Raw genomic sequence first — 19789 nt, forward strand, 5'->3', positions numbered from 1 at the left:
AAAACCTGAAAGAGATCAGCTCTTCAGAAGAGCAAAAGGCATCTGATTTGCAACGTGGTCACTTACCAATATATTCTCCCGCACTGTAGGTAGAAACTCCTGTCATCAGCTCAAGCTTTTTTTGGAAGGAGTGTATGTAGTCTGTAGTATTTCAGTAGTTACAGAAAACCACCACGTTCTAGGCTACCGACCTATAAATTGTTGAATGTGCGTTACTTCCTATCCTAGGATGAATTTCACTGTTTATGCCCCAATGTCAAGTTAGAAAGACAAGGTGGGTGAGATGATATCTTTTATTGGACCAACTTCTTTTGGTGAGAGAGACAAGCTTTTGACCACACACAGAGCTGTAATGAAACATAGTTCCTCACTCAGCTTGTCTCTCTAATATCTGGGGACCAACATGACTACAACAGCACTGCATACAGCAATGTCATGTTGGCTGTTATGAATAGATGCTGAGTTTCTCAATTAAACTGTGGAGTTTTTTTGGTTTTGCTACAGGGTCTATTTCTAAGATTGGTGTTATTTCTCTGAGTGTGACTGGTATTCTGTAGTATCTTCATATATATGTGGGTGGCTTGGTTCTTCTTAAAGAAAGTTCACAAAATGAACTGAGCTAGCTTATTTGCTATCCAATTAATGGATAATTATCATGGTGTTTTGGTCTGCAGGGCACACTGGTGGATTATATGAATATACTTGACTTTTTGAGAGCATATACATACAGTATGTTTTGTTCACAAGTAGAAAATAAGCATTTTCATTGGTTTTATAGCCTGAAAGCACAGTGCCTTCACAGTCTGTCACTCACTGAATTTTGTTCTGTTCTGCTTATTCCTCTCAAAATGAAGACACATTATTTACTACTAAGATAATAAGATCTGCAATAAATGAATCAGCTTCTAAAAAGATCAACAATATGGTTACGTCCGGCCAGTCAGTTGTTAATGCCCTTGGACAGCAGATTAAGGAAATGGATTCTTGTGTGCAGTCGCAAAATGTAAGTGTAGTATTTTAAGTTATTACTGCTCAAAACTAGAACACCTGTGATGAAGAATTTGCATACCAGTTTTGTTGAGGCTTTTTGTAACACCTTTTGTAACAGGATCAATAAATGCTGAAACTTTGCATTAAGAGCTTGCTTTAATCAGATGTTGATGTTCTTCTAAAAGATATTGCTAGTTATATTGTCACTTTAGGTTCCCAGATCAGCCTGTTTGGGCAGTTTTATGTCAATGTTATTGTGAAAATGGTATACATTATTTAATTTCTAAACATTAATATTTCAGTACCAAATGGTTTTAATTTAAATAAAACTTCCAAATAAAACTTATATTTGGCATGTAAGTTAGTACCTGTATTTGTCTGTCTTTGTATTAGTATTGCATATTGTACTAGAGCGTATAATAGTATCTTCTGATGTCAACAGAAAAATGACTTGGTTGACAACATGGCAGAGTTTTTCTCCTCCTTTATTCAGGCAGGCAGTGGGCAGCCAATAAGAAAGCAATATTTATGTATTTATTTTTGCCTTATAGGAAATGTTATGCATTTATTGGTGTTTATCCCTGGATTCTTACTGCTTTTCTGTAAGCTAGACATGGAGCAAGGCAGCTCAGGTAGCTGTGGGTGGTCGCTACCATTTTTTTTGGTTCTATTCAGAGACCTTTTTTCAAGATGGAAAAAAGGCTCATAAAAGAGCCCAAAGGAAATCTTGAAAGCAAAGAAAAGAGCATAGGATTCATAGATTCTAGGACTGAAAGGGACCTCGAGAGGTCATTGAGTCCAGTCCCCTGCCCGCATGGCAGGACCAAATACTGTCTAGACCATCCCTGATAGACATTTTATCTAACCTACTCTTAAATATCTCCAGGATGTTTCATTACTTGTCAGAGTGCTGCTCTTCCTTCTTCTCTGGCACCTCTGTGCATACCGGGAGGATGAGACAGCTTCCAATGAGTGTATGGGAAGCAACACTTAGAGCCACAACAAACAGAATATTTTTAAAATATTAGCAAAAATAATTGTAAAGTGCTTTTCTTTTCTGAAAAGTGACTAAAAATGGCATTGTGGGGCTTCATGTTTGCCTCTTAGTGATTTCCATATTAACTTTTTTCAGTTTAGAAATAAACCTGTGTGTGTGTGTGTGTGTGTGTGTGTGTGTGTGTGTGTGTGTGTGTGTGTGTGTGTGCGCGTGCATGCCAGTGCTGCAGTTTTACATGGGTTCTGAAATTTGTGTTCACTCCTTGGGAATAACTGTCAATTCAAGTGATTGCACATATCCATTCCACACTAAGTGTGGGCACACCCAGTGAACTGCAGAAAGAGATTTTTCACATAGCAGTACTGATCAGGGCTGCTTGTGTGCCTTGCATCTATTTCTAATCCCAGCCAAGAGTATATAGGGTGGAGACACTCTGATCCCCCCTTTAGTTCCTTCTCACTGCCTGTGTCCTGGGACTTGAATCTAGTATTACTTCTAATGGCCCACTTTGTGAGTTACTGGTTGCATGCTCCTGATTACATCGCTTTCAGTCAAAGTGGCTTTCCTTGTGGCTACCATGTTGGCTAGGAGGATGGGGGATCTGCAGGCCCTCAGAGTAGGGCCTCCTACACTTTGTCTTTTATTTAAAAAAAAAAAAAAAAAAAAAAAAAAAAGTCTCTACCAGGTCTCACCCCAAGTTTTTTAAAGATGATGATAGACTTTCACCTCAACCAAACAATTTACTTACCAATTTTCTTCACTGAGCTACGTAGTCACAAGATGAATAGAGGCTCCACTCTTTAGGCATGCATAGAGCACTGGCCTGCTGCTTCGACAGAACTGAGCCATTCTGTGCATCCCTTAGCTGTTTGTCTCCTTTGCAGACAGAATGAAGGAGCTGGCTGTTTCCTTGTAAAGAATTTCCAATTAGAGCACATCATACATATCAGTGTGTTATGAGATTCCTGAGGCCACTGCTCCTTCAAAGATTTCTGAATATTCCATGGGAGTTCAAGCAACTTCAATAGCATTTTGGGAAAATATCCCAATTTCTGACACATGCACGTTCGTTTACCAAGTATTATGGTATTGCTGCAGCTTCTAGGGATGATACCAGCTTTGGAAAGGCAGTTCTACAATCCCTTTTCAGACAGGATCTGAGCTCTGCCTCCATTTCAAACTGCTTGGGAGTCACCTAATGTGGAATGGACGTGTGCAAACACCTGAAGGGAAAAACAGTGACTTATCTGTTCTGTTTTTTCGAGATGTCCATTCCACACCCCACCCACCTTCCCCTCTGCTCTAGAGGCTAGCTTGCTATGGATTCCAGTGCTGAAAAGGAACTGAAAAGTGTTGGGGTGGCTCCAAGTTTTGTACCTTGGGCCAGGAGTACACGCAGGCATAGGCACTACCTCAGTGGATACCGCTAAGGAAAAAAAATCCCTGGCTTCAGTGCACTTGGCACACATGCCTCACATGGAATGGACATGTGCAATCACTTGAAGAGCAAGTGTTACAGAACAGGTAAGTAACATCTTTTTTTATCCTACCGTACTGAAATATATTAAAAGGTCCTCATTATCCCATCATCCGTTCATGTTCAACTTCTGCTGAAGTTGGTGGCAACTGCATGTATGTGCAGCTAATAGAAAAATCTGGCCCTAGAGCTACTACAACTCAAAGGTGCCTTAACAGCTTTGTTCACCTTGAAATATTTATTTTGTTATTGGGATTTAGCCATTCTGAAGTATGAGTCAGACTAGAATCCAACTGATTCGCTCTTATCAGAATTAGCTCTTAAGAAGAGTAAAAGTAGTTAGAAATCCATTTTTATCTCTAAAGTAAGATTATAGGATTTGGCACACATACAAGGAGAAGCTCTTTGAAATTGGTGCCATTTTTTACCAGAACCATAGTATAAATAGTACTTTTAAATTGCATTTTACATGACTTGCTTAAAAAAAAAAAAACCCAAAACCTAAAGACAATAATTTTATAACATTTATTGTATATTTTACCTGTGAAGATCCTTCCCAACTCTTTTCTCCTCCACCCTGATATCTGCTGGCATTGGACACTTAATCTTGCTTAACTGCATTAACACTCCTGTTCAGCTCTTTATATCTTCATAGTGCTGAGTGAAATAGTTCACAGAAGAAAGAAGATGTAGTATTGGCTAACCTTAAATCTTCAATTCATCTTATTGAAATGAAAATGAATGATTAATGATCTCAATGCAGTGTTTCTCTGGTAATTTTTCTTCACCAGGATTCCTCACTTTTCCCTGTCAAAAACTGTGCGAGAGAGCTTTATTTGCTAAAAAGAGTCAAGGAAGCAGAGGAAAAGTTGAAAGCAGCACATGATTTAATTCAGCAGCTAAAAGATTCATTTTCACAAAAAGAGAAGGAAATGGAGAATAAGATGATAGAAATGAAAATGCAACATGACAAAGAGCTTTTTCAGCAGAGTCAAGAAAACTATGTGCTTCAGACCAAGGTATTGTACCTTATTATCTTCCACCACAGACAAAGGGAAAGTCTTGCTTAATCTTGCTTCTGAAAACAACACTCAGTATTTCTTAGTTCAGTCATTCCTGCTCTGAACCAATTAACAGGAAATAAACGGTGGGGGTGGGTGCAGGGTGCACACTCACACTGTTGCTGTTCCATCTGAAATCAATCATAAAGATGTTTTTGTTTTTTTTCCAGAGAGTAAACTGAGTTATGTTCTTCCCTCACTCCTTGTGGCTACCATGTTGGCCAGGAGGATGGGGGATCTGCAAGCCTCAGAGTAGGACCTCCTACACATTTTTCCTTTTTTTTTTTAAATAAGGACAAAGTCTCTACCAGGCCTCACCCCAAGTTTTTTAAAGAGATGGTCTTGGACTTTCACCTCAACCAAACAATTTACTTACCAATTTTCTTCATTGAGCCACATTGTCACAAGATGAATAGAGGCTCTTACATGGAGGCTTTGCTACTTAGGGGTTGTCTGTCTAATTCCTCTCTGGATACGTGCATGCTGCATGTGTCTTTTGGCAGCATGTAGAGTACATATCCCTCTAGCCCCCTTAGCCTGGGTATAAATAACAGTGGAGCTGGTGAGGCCTGGCTTAGACAAGTAAAGACACCTGAAGAGTGTGTGTGTGTGTGTGTGTATGTGAGTACATACTTTACCCCCTCTACTTGCCTCTACACTGTTATTTTTAACTCATCCAGTGGGGAAGAACTCTGACAGTGAGGGGGCAGCAGGGAAAGGCTGTGCAAACTGTCTGCTGCTGGAGTCATTCCCTGCTGCAGGGAAAAGCTCTGACACCGGAGAGGTAGCTGGGAAAGGCTTCACCTTTCCCCCTGCTAGAGTCTTTCCTTGCCTCAGGAAAAGACTCTGGCAACTGGGAAAGGCTGGGGGGGGGGAGGGAGGGGGAAGGGGATGTGGGGAAAGGCTCTGGCAGCAGGAAGCTGCTGAAGCCTTTCCCCACTATCTCTCCTCTGCCAGAGTCTTTCACTGATATCTATGGCTACATGCTGCGGTGTGGATGCAGTGTGCTTTTAACTGCAGCATGTACCTATATGTATACTACATGCCACCACCAGTGGTGTATGGTGTATACATATCCTATATTACACATTCCAGAGCAGCATTCCAGTTATAAATCCTTACACTATAACTATAAATAAATGTTTAATATAATGTCAGTTTCTGGTAAAATAAAAGCAGAATTATATACACTTTCTGATGTGTTTTCCACAAAACTATGCTTAAGGCTTGGCTCTCAGGGAAAGTTACCACCAGAACTTTATCAATTCAAGTATACTGCTACAGTTATACCATGTGAACTCTCTTAATAAGAGTGTCCACATGGGGAGTTAGTGGTATAGTTCTGCTGGTAAGTTTTCCCCATGTAGACAAGACCGTATACTGAACAGGGCCTGTTGTGCATATTACTACAGTCTTTCATGTGCTTCACTTTTTCAGATAATGCTTCTATGATGACACCGGTATTTTTGAAGGCTCAGAGTACTCTGTTTCCATGCCTTTTATTATAAAAAGGACTATAGATGCCATCTGACTTAGTGCAAAGCTTTCTCCAGAGAACTTTGTCTAACAATTGTTTTATTGATGTTTTGTGTGCTTTGTATATTTTAAAAGGTAAATAGTATGGAAGAGCTGAGCAAAGAAAAGAAGTGGCTTCACCTTGGGGCAACAGAGACGGTCACTGAAGAAAAGTTAAAGCAAATCCAAAAGGAAATTCAAGATCAAGAGCACCTTCTTCACGGTTATCAGCAGGTAATGATATTTTAATGTGGTGGTATGAACTCTAGCTAGCTGTAAAAACAAAAAGATCAGACAAACTATATGTTGTTTTTGTAACTTTAGGATGGGATTTTCTAAAGCACCTAAGTTAGACTCCCATCTGCCATGGTCATTGTATCCATAGTTGAGGTTAAGCGCTCCTGCGCTCCTCCACATACAAGATGCATCTGTGTTTAACTTAAAAACACTTAGTTGAATTGTTACCAAATAAAACTTTCTGGGGTTTCCTTTACTTCTTCAAAATTTCAAAAGCTGCCTTACTTGGGCCTTTTGTAAATGGAAAAGCTGTGAATTATTAAACTGATTCTTTTGAGAATGAAACTTTCGTAGGTGAAATCCTTGACTAGTTGCTGCTATTCTACTGAAAGGAGATATCTTTTTCTAAAAAGCAGTAGAGGTTTAGGTCTGAAGGGCATGAATAAATTACACACATTTCAAAAAAGCTTATATCTTTCTAGTTTTGAGTAAGCGTTTCCCAAGTTATATAGTGTTCCCTGGCATTAAAGGAATATGATCTGTGAGCTGAAAACTTTAATAGATAAAATACAATTTGGCCAATAAAGAATCAAAATTTCCGTCCCCAAAACATGTGGAAAACCTGTTTTCCCAAGAAAAACTAGGCTCATGGAGGTAAGCTTGGCTCTGCTAGCATGCATCTGCATCATCTTTCCATCTACTTCTCAGCCCAGAGGTGCAACTTATGTCTCTGACTGCACTGGTAGAAAGGTAGAAAACTTAGAGAACAGCATTTGAAACTTTTCTTCTGGGATTGGATATGACTCAGAACTAGGGCTGTCAAGCGATTAAAAAAATTAATTGTGATTAATCGCACAATTAATCTCTCTGTTAAACAGTAATAGAATACCATTTATTTAAATATTTTTGGATGTTTTCTACATTTTCAAATATATTGATTTCAGTTACAACACAGAATACAAAATATACAGTGCTCACTTTATATTTTTTATTACAAATATTGTAATCTGTAAAAAAACAAAAGAAATTGTATTTTTCAATTCAACTCATACAAGTACTGTAGTGCAATCTCTTTATCATGAAAGTGCAAGTTACAAATGTAAGATTTTTTTTTGTTACATAACTGCACTCAAAAACAAAACAATGTGATACTTTAGAGCCTACAAGTCCACTCAGTCCTACCTCTTGTTCAGACAGTTGTTCAGACAAACAAGTTTGTTTACATTTTCAGGAGACAATTCTGCCCACTTCTTGTTTATAATGTCACCTTAAAGTGAGAACAGGCTTTCTCATGGCACTAGTGTAGCTGGTGTCATAAGATATTTACATGCCAGATGCGTTAAAGATTCATATGTTCCTTCATGCTTCAACCACCATTCCGGAGGACATGCGTCCATGCTGCCGACGGGTTCTGCTTGGTAATGATCCAGAGCAGTGCGGACTGACTCATGTTCATTTTCATCTGAGTCAGATGCCACCAGTAGAAGGTTGATTTTCTTTTTCGGTGGTTCGGGTTCTGTAGTTTCCACATTGGAATGTTGCTCTTTTAAGACTTCTGAAAACATGTTCTACACCAGGGGTGGGCAAACTACGGCTCAGGGGCCACATCCAGCCCTCCAGACGTTTTAATCCATCCCTTGAGCTCCCGCTGGGAAGCGAGGTCTGGGGCTTGCTCCGCTCCAGCTGGGGAGCGGGATCTAGGGCTTGTGCGGCTCCCAGAAGCAGTGGCATGTCCCCCCTCTGGCTTCTACACATAGGGGCAGCCAACGGGCTCTGCACGCTGCCCCCGCCACAAGCACCGCCCCCGCAGCTCCCATTGTCTGGGAACTGCAGCCAGTGAGAGCTCAGGGGCAGCGCCTGCGGACAGGGCAGCGTGCAGAGCCGCCTGGCTGCACCATCTTGTAGGAGCCAGAGGGGTGACATGCCGCTGCTTCTGGGAGCTGCTTGAGGTAAGCGCCGCCCAGAGCTTGCACCCCTGACCTCCTCCTGCACCTCAACCCCTCGGTCCCAGCCCGGAGCACCCTCCTGCACCCCCAATCCCGCATCCCCAGCCCCACGCCGGAGCCCTCAGTCTTCTGCCCCCCCCCCCGTCCCCCGCACTCCAACTCCCTGCTCCAGCCCGCAGCCCCCTCCTGCACCCTGAACTCATTTCTGGCCCCACCCCAGAGCCCGCATTCATCGCCTGTCATACAATTTCCATACCCAGATGTGGCCCTTGGGCCAAAAAGTTTGCCCATCCCTGCTTTACACTTGCCCTCTCAGATTTTGGAAGGCTCTTCAGATTCTCAAACCTTAGGTTGAGTGCTGTAGCTCTCTTTAGAAATCTCACATTGGTACCTTCTTTGCGTTTTGTCAAATCCATAGTGAAAGTGTTCTTAAAACTAACAGCATGTGCTGGGTCATCATCCAAGACTGCTATAAAATGAAATATATGGCAGAATGTGGGTAAAACAGAGCAGGAGATATACAATTCTCTCCGAAGGAGTTCAGTTACAAATTTAATTAACTCATTATTTTTTAACGAGTGTTATCAGCCTGGATGTGCCATACTATCCCAGCTAAATGTGTACTACATTTAGTTGAGCATACTGTATAAAAAAGTATTTGATATTCAGATGTGCTCAAAGAACAAATTGTTATAAACATCAAGGTCTCATCCAACATAAATATGTTTGCCTATGTGTGAGTATTCAGTGATTACAATTATATGACCTATTATTATCATCGTTGTTGTTGTCTAGTATTTTTATAAATTACTGTAATTTATATTTACTCTGTGTTATATGAATAAGGTAATAGAGTATTTGCTTTATGAAATCTAAGTATTAAGAATGTGGTAGAAGCAAATTACACGTGTAAATTACAATAAAAATGCTATTGAGCCAGATCAAATTATTATTAATAACCTGCATTTGTTTAAGTTTGTCTTTTTTGTCTTAGGAAAATGAAAAGTTATACAAGCAAATGAAAGAACTCCAGATACAAAACAAGAAAAACGAGGAAAGGATGTTTAAGGAAAATCAACATTTAACATCTGAGTTAGCGTCCTTAAGGTGAGTATGTTTAAACTTCTAACCTAAAGACATGTAAATTCAGAGTTAGTCTGAGGGCTTGTGTGTTAGTCTGCACTAGTGAGGTATAAGTTTGTCTACACTAGTATTTTGTGCACTAACTGGCCCATGTGGACCTTTTTTTTTTTTTTTTTAAAGGAGATATCCTATCTCCTAGAACTGGAAGGGACCTTGAAAGGTCATCAAAATCACCAAACTGCATAACATTGTCTTTTGTCATTAGAGAACAGATGGATAAAAATAACTTCCTGTCACGATTAGAGCAGGATTCTAAGCCATCAAGAAACCAGAGTTTCACAGAACTGATTTCAGAACTTCGAGTAGCACAGGTAAGTGGATTTTTTGTTCCAGAAGTGTATGCCTGTTTAAATATTAACCTCCATGTAAAATAAATATATCCATTGATACCATAGACTTATTGTGTAAAGTAAAATTGGAAATTTTGTAGTATATTTCTGTATATTAAAATGATGTATAGTATTTATTAAAAACCTGTCTTGTTTTAGTACTTGAAAATAGCATGAATGAATAATCAATTGAACCCACAAAACTAGCCTCCAAAGATGCCTTTAGCCACTGTCATCTCTTGTGGGGCTTCAGTGGTTATTCTGAAATGTTCTATGAGAATGATGGCAGCCAGCAGGGTGATATGCTGACATTTACAGGTGCACATTTAGTTGAGACACCGATAAAGAACACATGTTAGTCTCAGGCAAGTTTAGTGTAGTGTTTAAGGAGTGTTTTTCAGTTGGGTTCTAGATGATAGCTGGTGGGCAGATCCTTAAGGGTGCCTTTGCCAGTTCAGAATTTTGAACCGTTTCTATATTCTGCAAGGGAAGAGTTTTTGCTCTTGTGATAGGTAGGTAGCCAAAGATGTCATCTCTGAGAAAATAAATTTATAGACACCGGATACCCTCTGGATTTTCCAAAATCCTATTATTTGAACCTTTGCTTTATCCCTTCCTTGTCCACCAATAGAGCAGAGACCTCTGGCCAGAAGGGAGTCCATCCTGCTGCTAAATAACTCCTGCCGCAGCGCAGGAAGCCTTCTGCAGTCTTGCTGTCATGGGAGTGGGGCCGTGACAGCAGAGATGCAGAGAGCTCCCTGCACAGCCACAGGACAGCTGTGGTCCCGACAGGGCAGAGCCTAGTCCCAGCTGGGGTTCTCTGCTGTGCTCTGCCAGGACCACAATGCCCCTGCATCCCTGACGTCTTGTGCCTGCAATAATCAAGAAGGCAGAAGGAGCAGCACAGGAAGCCCTCTGCAGCCCTGGGAGGGGGTGAGCGAGCAAGGCCATGACAGCAGTGCTGCAGAGAGCTCCCTGCACTGCCACTCCTGTTCTCTCGATTATCCATACTCTCCATTATCTGAATAAAATCCATGTCCCCCATGCGATTCATGTAATTGACAGTATACTGGAATGAGGGCAGATCTCCCATGTTAAATATGGAGAAGCTGAGGCAGGAAGATTGTCACTTTCTCAAAGCAAAGGAGGGAATGAGTCTCTCTGTCAGGTGGTCAGTGTGTGAGGCCACATCTCACTCAAAGGGAAAGACCTGGCATCTTGGAAGAAAACCAGTAGGTTGTAGAAAGAACCATATCCAGCCAGCAAGTGTGCATAGATCTCACAAGGCGGCGTGTGGATTTCTGAGAAACCTTCCTTCTCATTTGTTTCCCTTTGGACTTGGGAAAGCAGGAGACCTAGAAGCAAATTGTTGGTTTGAAAGGGCTCCAAGAAGGCATAGCCAGAGTAAGGCTAAAGGTTAGTGCTCACTGATACAAATGAACTAGACTAAAGTTTGGGAATGGGTTTATGTTCTTGATAAATGTAAACTTAAATTTTTCCATTGTACCTAGACTAAGAGTTTTTTCTTTAACTGTGGTCTACTTACAAACTGAATCTGGATTGTTTGGCTTCTAAGACTGATTTAATAAGAGCCTGTTATGTTATAAGAGACCTCAGATTCAGCCTGTATTGTGTGACTAACTTCATATAGTCTTCCTGCATCGTAGAAAGGATACTATCCAACATAGACAATCACATTGGCTGCTAAGGGACCAGTGCAACAGCTGTGATTCATCTTATGATGGAAAAACACCTGTTACTTTTTTTTTTTTTTTTTTTGGTATAAAACATATATTCTGTTGGTTTATTTTTCTTTACATGTTTTCTGTGAAAATTAAGAAGGAAGAAGCCAAATTGCTGGAAGAGATAAAACGGCTTAAGCAAGACAAACAAGCTCTTGAAGTAGATTTGGGACAAATGAGGAGAGAGAGAGATTTGGCAAGAGCCCAAATTGTTTCTACTTCAGGTAAAGTACTCATTTGTGGAGGCTCTCGTTCCAATTAATAATTGGATAATTGCTCCTTACCTTTGTTTCATTAAATAAATGTATAAAACTTAATTATTTGTAATACAGAAGGGCTTAAATAAATGTGATATAAAGGCTTTTGAAATGCTCTTATATTTGAAAACTTAATTTGAGTCACACCTTTAAATTTTAGTAAAGAAAAAGTAATGGCAAAGTGCTGAAATGTATCTGAGAATGATGCAATATCTGACTGATAGCTTTGTTGCAGATATCTAAGAGGAGTATATTAAATCAAGAATTTTTGCCTTCTAGGTGAAAAATCTTATGAGATAAAGATTATAGAAGAATCATACAAACAGGAAATCAGTCTTTTGAAAAAGAGACTGCAGTGGTATGCAGAAAATCAGGAGCTTTTGGATAGAGATGCAATTCGTCTTAAAGATGCAAAAGAAGAAATTGAGAAATTGAAACTACAGGTGATCACAACAGTTCAAGGTTTATTTTGTGAATTAGTATTTATAGAAATAGTGTCCATAGAATGCAACTTGGTTCTTTAGTATATGTTATCTATCATATTCTAAATGCAGTAATGGAATACATCAACATTTTACTTAAATACTGAGGGCCTGATATGCAGAATGTACATTTATTATGTATGAAATGGAGGATTTAGATGTGTGAGAGCTTAAAGCTGTTTTTATTTGCATTTGGCACTTCAATGGCATTTCTGGAAATAATTCTAAGTTGATAGTTCTTTAGGCCATGCAAATCTATTGACTAAGACTACCAGGTAGCAGTTACGTTATTACACTAACATTTAAAAAACATACCATGCTGTAGTGGTTAAAGTAGTGTTATCCTAAAGTGCGTGGCATGCGTGCCTCAGAGGCTGAAGGAAATAGCTGTAGGGGACATAGACAGGCTTCTGAATCATTCTCCAGAGTCAGAGGAAGCTTTATTTTCTTGAAAGAAAAGTAAGTCTCTAGCTGTAATGGTTGAAAAGAAAACCTTTCAAAACATGAAACAAGTTAAACCAATGCAGAGAGCCTGAAACAATGTCTGGTTACAAAGTAGCAGCCGTGTTAGTCTGTATCTGCAAAAAGAACTGGAGTACTTGTGGCACCTTAGAGACTAACAAATTTATTTCAGCATAAGCTTTCGTGGGCTATACCTCACAATTTCTGTGAGTGTGAACTGCCCCATTTATGTCAATGGATGCTAATTCAGATGCCAGTGATACTCTTTCCCAGCTTATGAATGCATGTAGAAAACAGAGGAAGTATTGTATGATAAACATCCCAAAGTGTGGGAAGAGGTTGCAAGTATGTAAATTAAGATCTATGTAGGCCTTTAACAACACATGGTGGGTGGGGAGGAGCTTTCATATTCCTCAAAGTAGGCTCATTTTCATAGGTTTGAGAAACACCATGAGATTGCTCTCTCAATCGGGTGAACAGTTTTGTGTATCAAAGGTTAAAAATTACAATGAAGCGTTGTTATTACCCATGTTTTTAAAATAACATCCACTACTGAAGCAGTAGATAATGGGAATGTGTGTTCATGTAACAGTCCAATATCTCTTTAGCAATACGTTGCAATATTAATATTAGGTGGGAGCTCCAGATATTAGACTTGAACCTTGATGGCCAAATTTTCTCCTGTGACAGAGCTTTGCTTGGTCATGGAGAAAAAAAGGTACCTGGTTCTGGCTCCCTGAACCTCAGGGCCAGCTCATCTTAGATATAATTTAGAGCTGCTGCTGGGCATCTCTAAATTGAATCACTGAATGCAAAGTTGTGGATGCTTAAATTGTGCCCTTAACTGATCATACATCAGTGGAAGACATAGCTTAGCTCTACCATCCCACCTTCCCATCCTACCATGTCAAGAGAGTGGGGGGCAGAGGCTCAGGGCACAGACCTGGCAGAGATTTGCTCGCAGGGAGTTCCCTTCATAAGGGAATTCTCTGCTAGATCTCTGCAGCTAGGTTACAGTTCTGTTACCTCTATCTGGCACAAAGAGGCCATAGCCCACCATGAGAATATAGCCCATAGACTTCTATCAGACAAACCATACTGATAACTAGGATAAACTTCTGCACTAGTCTTGTTCAAATATGGAACTCTTTCATTATAGTCAATTTGAAATAATTACAAATATTTTCAACTGTGCTAATGAAGTTGCATATACTTTTTGTAATGTACCACTGAATATGCTGGATAGGTTGATAATCTCAGAACTGAAGCTGGGAATCAGTCTGTGCAACAGAAGAAACGTTTAAAGGACAGAGCGGCAGATGCAAAAAAAATTCAAGATCTTGAGCGACAAGTATGTAATAACATTACTTTTCTCAGTGTTTCATAGCTTGTGAAAAATGCAATAATGTTAATTGCTGTTGAGAGATCTTGGCAGAAATATCAAGATTAAACTATGCGGTATTGGAAAAGTCCCATAATAAAGTAAACATTTTTTTGTCCTTATGGAACTGTCTTATCTTGACATTACAAATATTAATTCATTTATGAGAAAGTGTTCTCATGATGGGACAAACCCTAAAAGTAATAGTATTTCAAGCAGCAACTAACTTTATCAGTACACTTCTGAATTCTTATTTCCATGTGTAAAGTTTTTGTTTGAATATTTTCTTCCCCTCACATCCAGGATGAAAGTTCTGGGGCCTACAGTGAAATAATAATGGCATTAGTCTGTTGCTCGGAGAATGATTTGGATATCATATGACTAACATTGAGATCACGGTAGAATCAAGTATTAGTTGGCGAATAGGACAGGAGAGAAAAGGAAAAAGAGCCCAGAAAGCCATGAATATTTTGTTTTATATGGCCCTGAAATTCCAAAGCATCAAAAAGCAAATGGAGGGTGCATTGAAGTAGTGTCCTTCTCTATCTAAAATAATCGGAGTATAAAGAATAACCCATTTAAATCAAAAGGCATCCTAGGAAAAGATTGTTTAAATCAAACTACTAAACCCACAATGCAGCTGAATATTTCAAAATCTAAAACAAATCCCTGTTCTTGTGTTGGGGTGGGGTGGTGGTACATGCCTGCGTGTGCATGTACCTCTATAACTTTTTAAACATTCCAATAAAAGCCCTTGTGTCCTCTTTACAAATCTTCCCCCAGCAAATTGCCACCTTCATCTTTTTTAAATGAATGATAATAAAGTAAGAAATAAGAGATTTTTAATTCAAAATCCAGGAAACTGCTTTTTTTATATGATCAATGTCTGACTGTTGATCACAGAAATGTAATTATATTTTTTTAATGAAAATTTATCCTGTAGCATTTTCCTCTAGATATAAATGTTAAGGGTTGAAAGTATACTGGTGGTAATGTCTGTGAAATGTTTTCCTTCAACTGCTTCTCTGTATATATTCCACTGATGGTGTACATGGAACCAGTGCCCCACAGTGTCTGCTGGTAGCCACTGTTTGTACCCTGTGTGTCCTTATGCCACCAACCGAAGGCATAAAGGGGTAGGGCAGAGCCCAACTTTGGCAATTCCTTATCTGGCTACAATTTGGAATTTGCAGTGTTCATGTGACCTCTTCTTATGTAAATAGTTAGTTATAGATAGGTACTTAATAGTTAATAATTAATGTTAGAGATTTTGTATAGTGTTTCCTTTCTTCCCTTTAGAAGGAAACTTGGTGGTTGTTTTTGCCTCAGGGCTAGTGGCTTATCCAGGTACCAAGACTATCTCTTCACTGCAGAGTTAACTTAGGCCATGTTTATACTACCACTTTTGTTGGTATAATTTGTCGCTCAGGGGCATGAAAAAATACCCCCCCCCCCCCGAGTGACATAAGTTACACTGACAGAAGTGCTATGTCCGTGGGAGAAGCTCTCCCACCGACATAGCTACAACTGCTCGTTGAGGTGGTTTTATTATGTTGACAGGAGAGCTCTCTCCCGCCGGTATAGAGGAGCTACACAAGTGATCTTACAGCAGCACAGCTGTACCAGTGCAGCTGTGCCACTGTAAGGTCACTAATGCAGACATGCCTTTAGGTTCTTACTTCGGTGTTATCCCTTTTTGTCCACGCACAAAATACATTTACCTGCATTTGATGGTGCTTTAAACCCAATCTGTCTGGCCTAGATAGGGGAATAGGCTAGAAGTGGCTCTCAACCTTTTCAGACTACTGTATCTCTTTCAGAAGTCTGATTATCTTTCATACCCCAAGTTTCACTTAGCTTAAAAACCAGTTACTTTTGTATGTTTGTGTCTGATTTTGTAAGCATCACAACACACTGAGCCATTTTTCAGTAATATTCTCATTTTTACCATATAATTTTAAAATAAATCAACTGGAATATAAATATTGTACTTGCATTTCAGTGTATAGTATATAGAGCAGCATAAACAAGTCATTGTCTGTATGAAATTTTAGTTTGTACTGACTTAAGAATAGCCATACTGGGTGTGACCAGTGATCCATCTCGTCCAGTATCCTGTCTTCCGGCAGTGGCCAATGCCAGGTGCTTCAGACTTCACTAGTGCTTTTTATGTAGCCTGTTGTAAACTAGGAAATGTCGAGATGAGTTGATGTACCCCCTGGAACACTTGCATGCTCCTAGTGGTACATATACCCCTGGTTTGGAACCACTAGGCTGGAGCTTGGGTGCTGCTTTCACTTGGTCTGGGAACCTGCCCACTTTGTAATGAGGACACCAGCTAGACCACTCAAGTTCTGATACTCCTCTAGTGCCTTCTCAGAATCCCCCCCTTTGTGCCCAGAGGATAGTCAAGTTCTCCCACAATTCACTGAGAAAGAATTGGAGAGTAGCTCAGTTTACTGAAGCACAAAGAACTATGCAATATGCGTCCAGAAGTCATAGCAACTTACCTGAGTGAGTGAAGCATCACTGAGGACATGGTAATTCAGATATGGCTTTAGTGTGGCTGTTCACAGCCATGCTGGGCTAACTGGGGTGCTCAGACCCAGGTGCTGATGTAAACTTTTTAGTGATGACAATACCCTGTGACTGAACATAAATCTCCAGGCTTTAAAAATTGCCCTTTTTGTGAGGCCAGACTTTCTCTTAATGATTCAGTTGCTTGCATACTAAGTACTAGTTGTGTTTGAGTGAGGAGCACATTAGAAGGAGAGAGATGTGCCTTCTGTAAATCAGTTTCTAGGAGAACCCAGAAAGCTAGGGAGTCCTGTTGGAAAATGTTCCTTTTGGAGAGGATAATGCATCCCGCTTCAGATCCTGGGATGTCTGGGGCACAAACCTCGGAGCACCCATCATCTAAAAGTGCTCCACATGTGGACCTGAAGTTCCTACTCCTAAAGATCCAACATCCTTGTTTGGTAAAATTTCAGGGGACTGAGGGAGGAAAGAGCCCACAGGTGGACGAGTTCTAGGTCAAGTCATAAATCTTCTCAAGCCTGAGACAGAGTAGCCTAAGGCCCAAAATGGGTCTGCTGTCCCAACCTCTCACCACTAAGGACCCCAGTACCATTGTCTTCCCTGGTACCAATGTTATCTACTCATCTGTCTTCAGTACCAGTGTATTCCGTACCAAAGTCCTGTGTGATGTCAAAAGACCTACTGGTCTCTTTCATACTGGACACCCCTCTATTAGCCATAGTGAAGGAGTACCAACCACTGCTCTTATACCAGAACCAAGTATATCAACACTTTCATCCAGAGCACAGTTTGAGGGCAGTCCCAGCACACCAGCTGGCAGTTTCTTCTCTACAGAAGGACTATTCATTTTTGTTAGACTCTGAGGGAGGTAGGGAAGTTTCACTGTCTCTGGGGGTCTAAATATTCATGTTAGTAAACACCCAAGGAGGAGTTGAGGGCAGAGTCTTATTACAATAGAAGTTCAAACTCATGGGTTTCCTGGAGCCACTAGTCCTGGAATCCCCAAAGGGAGAGGAAATCCTTGTTTTAGTCCGTAGTGGCACACCTGATCTGGTCCAAGAGGTGAATCTAGCTGAACTACATAGTAATAGCAACCATAATGTAATTAAATTTAACATCCTTGTAAGGTGGAGAATACCAAAGAAACCCACCACAGTAGCATTTAACTTCAAAAAGGGAAACTACACAAAAATGAGGAAGCTAGTTAAATGGAAATTAAAAGGAAGTCACAAGATTGAAATGCCTGCAAGCAGCAAGGAAACTTTTTAAAAACACCATAACAGAGGCTCAAACTAAATGTATACCTCAAATTTAAAAAAAACAGTAAGAGGACCAAAAAATGCCACCATGGCTAAACAGAGTAAAAGAGGCAGTTAGATACAAAAAGACATCCTTTAAAAGTTGGAAATCAAATCCTACTGAATTGGAAGTCAAATCCAGTATTGCACAGTTCCATCATCTTCTTCGCACCCTTCTCCTAAGTAGGTACTGCATGTTAATTACCCTCCGTGGAATACAATAGGTATCATCACTCAAAGAAGAACAGGAGGAGGCTTCTTACCTGTAATTGGAGTTGCTTCAAGATATGTGGTCCCTATTTGTATTGCAGTCCCACCCTCCTTCCCGTTTACTGCAGATCTATTTGATTTGTGGTGGAGAAGGAACTGAGGGCGCGGCTGATCCGCCCCACCCTTACTTGCCTCACATGAATCCATGACGTGCAGCAAGCATGCACACGTGGACCAACAGACACTACTACTTTCAAAATCTCCAGACACATGGCACATGCGTATAACCCTCAGTGGACTTCAGATAGGGACCACACATCTCAAAGAACCTCCAGTCACAGGTAAGAAACTTCCTCTTAGAAACCATTAAAAAAGGGATAGATAAAAAGACAGAAAATATATAATATAGAAATCCATGGTACACCCACTAGTCGAATACTGCTTGCAGTTCTGGATGCCTCATCAAAAAAATATATTAGTACTGGAAAAAGTATAAAGAAGGGCAACAAAAATGGTATAGAACAGCCTCCATGCAAAGAGAGATTAAAAAGTGGGATATGATAGAGGTTTATAAAATGAGTGATGTGGAGAAAGTGAACAAGGAAGTGCTATTTACCTCCTCACATAATACAAGAACCAGAGGGACACCCAACAAAATTAATAGGCAGCAGGTTTAAAACAAATATAAGGAAGTACTTCTTCACACAGTGCAAAGTCAACCTGTGGGGCTCGTTACCAAGGGATATTGTGAAGGCCAAATGTATTACTGGGTTCAAAAAAGAATTAGCTAAATTCATGGAGAATAGGGCCATCAATAACTATTAGCCAACGTGGTCAGGGATGCAACCCCATGCTCTGAGTGCACCTAAACTGGTACTGGATGACAGGGGATGGATCACTCAATAATTGTACCTTTCTGTTCATTCCCTCTGAAGCATCTGGCACTGGCCATTGTTGGAAGATACTCGGGCAAGATAGACCATGGGTCTGTTCTCCAATACCATTCTTATGTTCTTATTGACAGGGAAAACCACAATTTTTTTTAATCAAATCTCTATTTAACGAGTTTTGGTTTTTTTGACAGATTAAAGAAATGGAAACAATTCTAAAAAGAAGGCATCCAAATTCTTTGCCTGCTTTGATATATGCTGCTGCTGCAGCATCTGAGGGAGGTGGTGACATTTCAGCTAAATCCAATACAATTGATTTCCTGGAAAGAAGAATAAAAAAGTTAGAAACAGAACTTGAGGGTAAAGATGATGAAGCTAAAAAAAGTCTACGTGCTATGGAACAACAGTTTCAAAAAATAAAGGTAACTAACTTAAGGCTATCAGCATCAGGCCCTTATGCATGTTGAGTTGCAGCTTATTCCACAAGTAGTGAAGAGAGGTTCTACTGAATGTAAGGGTATCTGTCTCTAAGGTAGTAGCATAACGTCTGGGGAGAAGAATATTGAAAAAGATTTTGGGGGCAGAAATTTCAAAGCTTTGGGCATTTAAATATAGTCACGTAAAAGCATTTTGAAACTGACAGAGGAGGAATTAAACTTTCAGGAGAGATTGCTTGGGTCTTCTTAAAAAACCTTTCATAAATAGAGGAAGGGGACTTGGTCCTACAGGATACAGAGAGGAGGTGCACACATACTAAGCTGCACACACAAGCGAAATAAATTCAGGCTGCAACAGCATAGTCCACTTACAAATTGCAGTCTCTTCTGCATGTTG

At 40.1% G+C, this 19789-nt stretch overlaps 1 protein-coding gene across 7 annotated transcripts in view; it reads left to right on the forward strand.

Moving 5' to 3' along the window:
• The window catches only part of CEP162 (centrosomal protein 162), a 79006-nt gene that overhangs the window by 41772 nt on the left and 17445 nt on the right, over positions 1-19789 (forward strand). For all 7 annotated transcript variants that reach the window (XM_054024208.1, XM_054024213.1, XM_054024210.1 and 4 more), the window contains 9 exons: positions 855-1003; positions 4256-4483; positions 6137-6274; positions 9218-9330; positions 9572-9677; positions 11535-11661; positions 11974-12137; positions 13885-13989; positions 19150-19377. In XM_054024208.1, the coding sequence (XP_053880183.1) occupies positions 855-1003; positions 4256-4483; positions 6137-6274; positions 9218-9330; positions 9572-9677; positions 11535-11661; positions 11974-12137; positions 13885-13989; positions 19150-19377 (1358 nt within the window). The remainder of the gene's footprint in view (positions 1-854; positions 1004-4255; positions 4484-6136; positions 6275-9217; positions 9331-9571; positions 9678-11534; positions 11662-11973; positions 12138-13884; positions 13990-19149; positions 19378-19789) is intronic.

This window comes from Malaclemys terrapin, chromosome 3 (genome assembly GCF_027887155.1).
Source record: "Malaclemys terrapin pileata isolate rMalTer1 chromosome 3, rMalTer1.hap1, whole genome shotgun sequence".
Lineage (NCBI taxonomy): Eukaryota > Metazoa > Chordata > Testudines > Emydidae > Malaclemys > Malaclemys terrapin.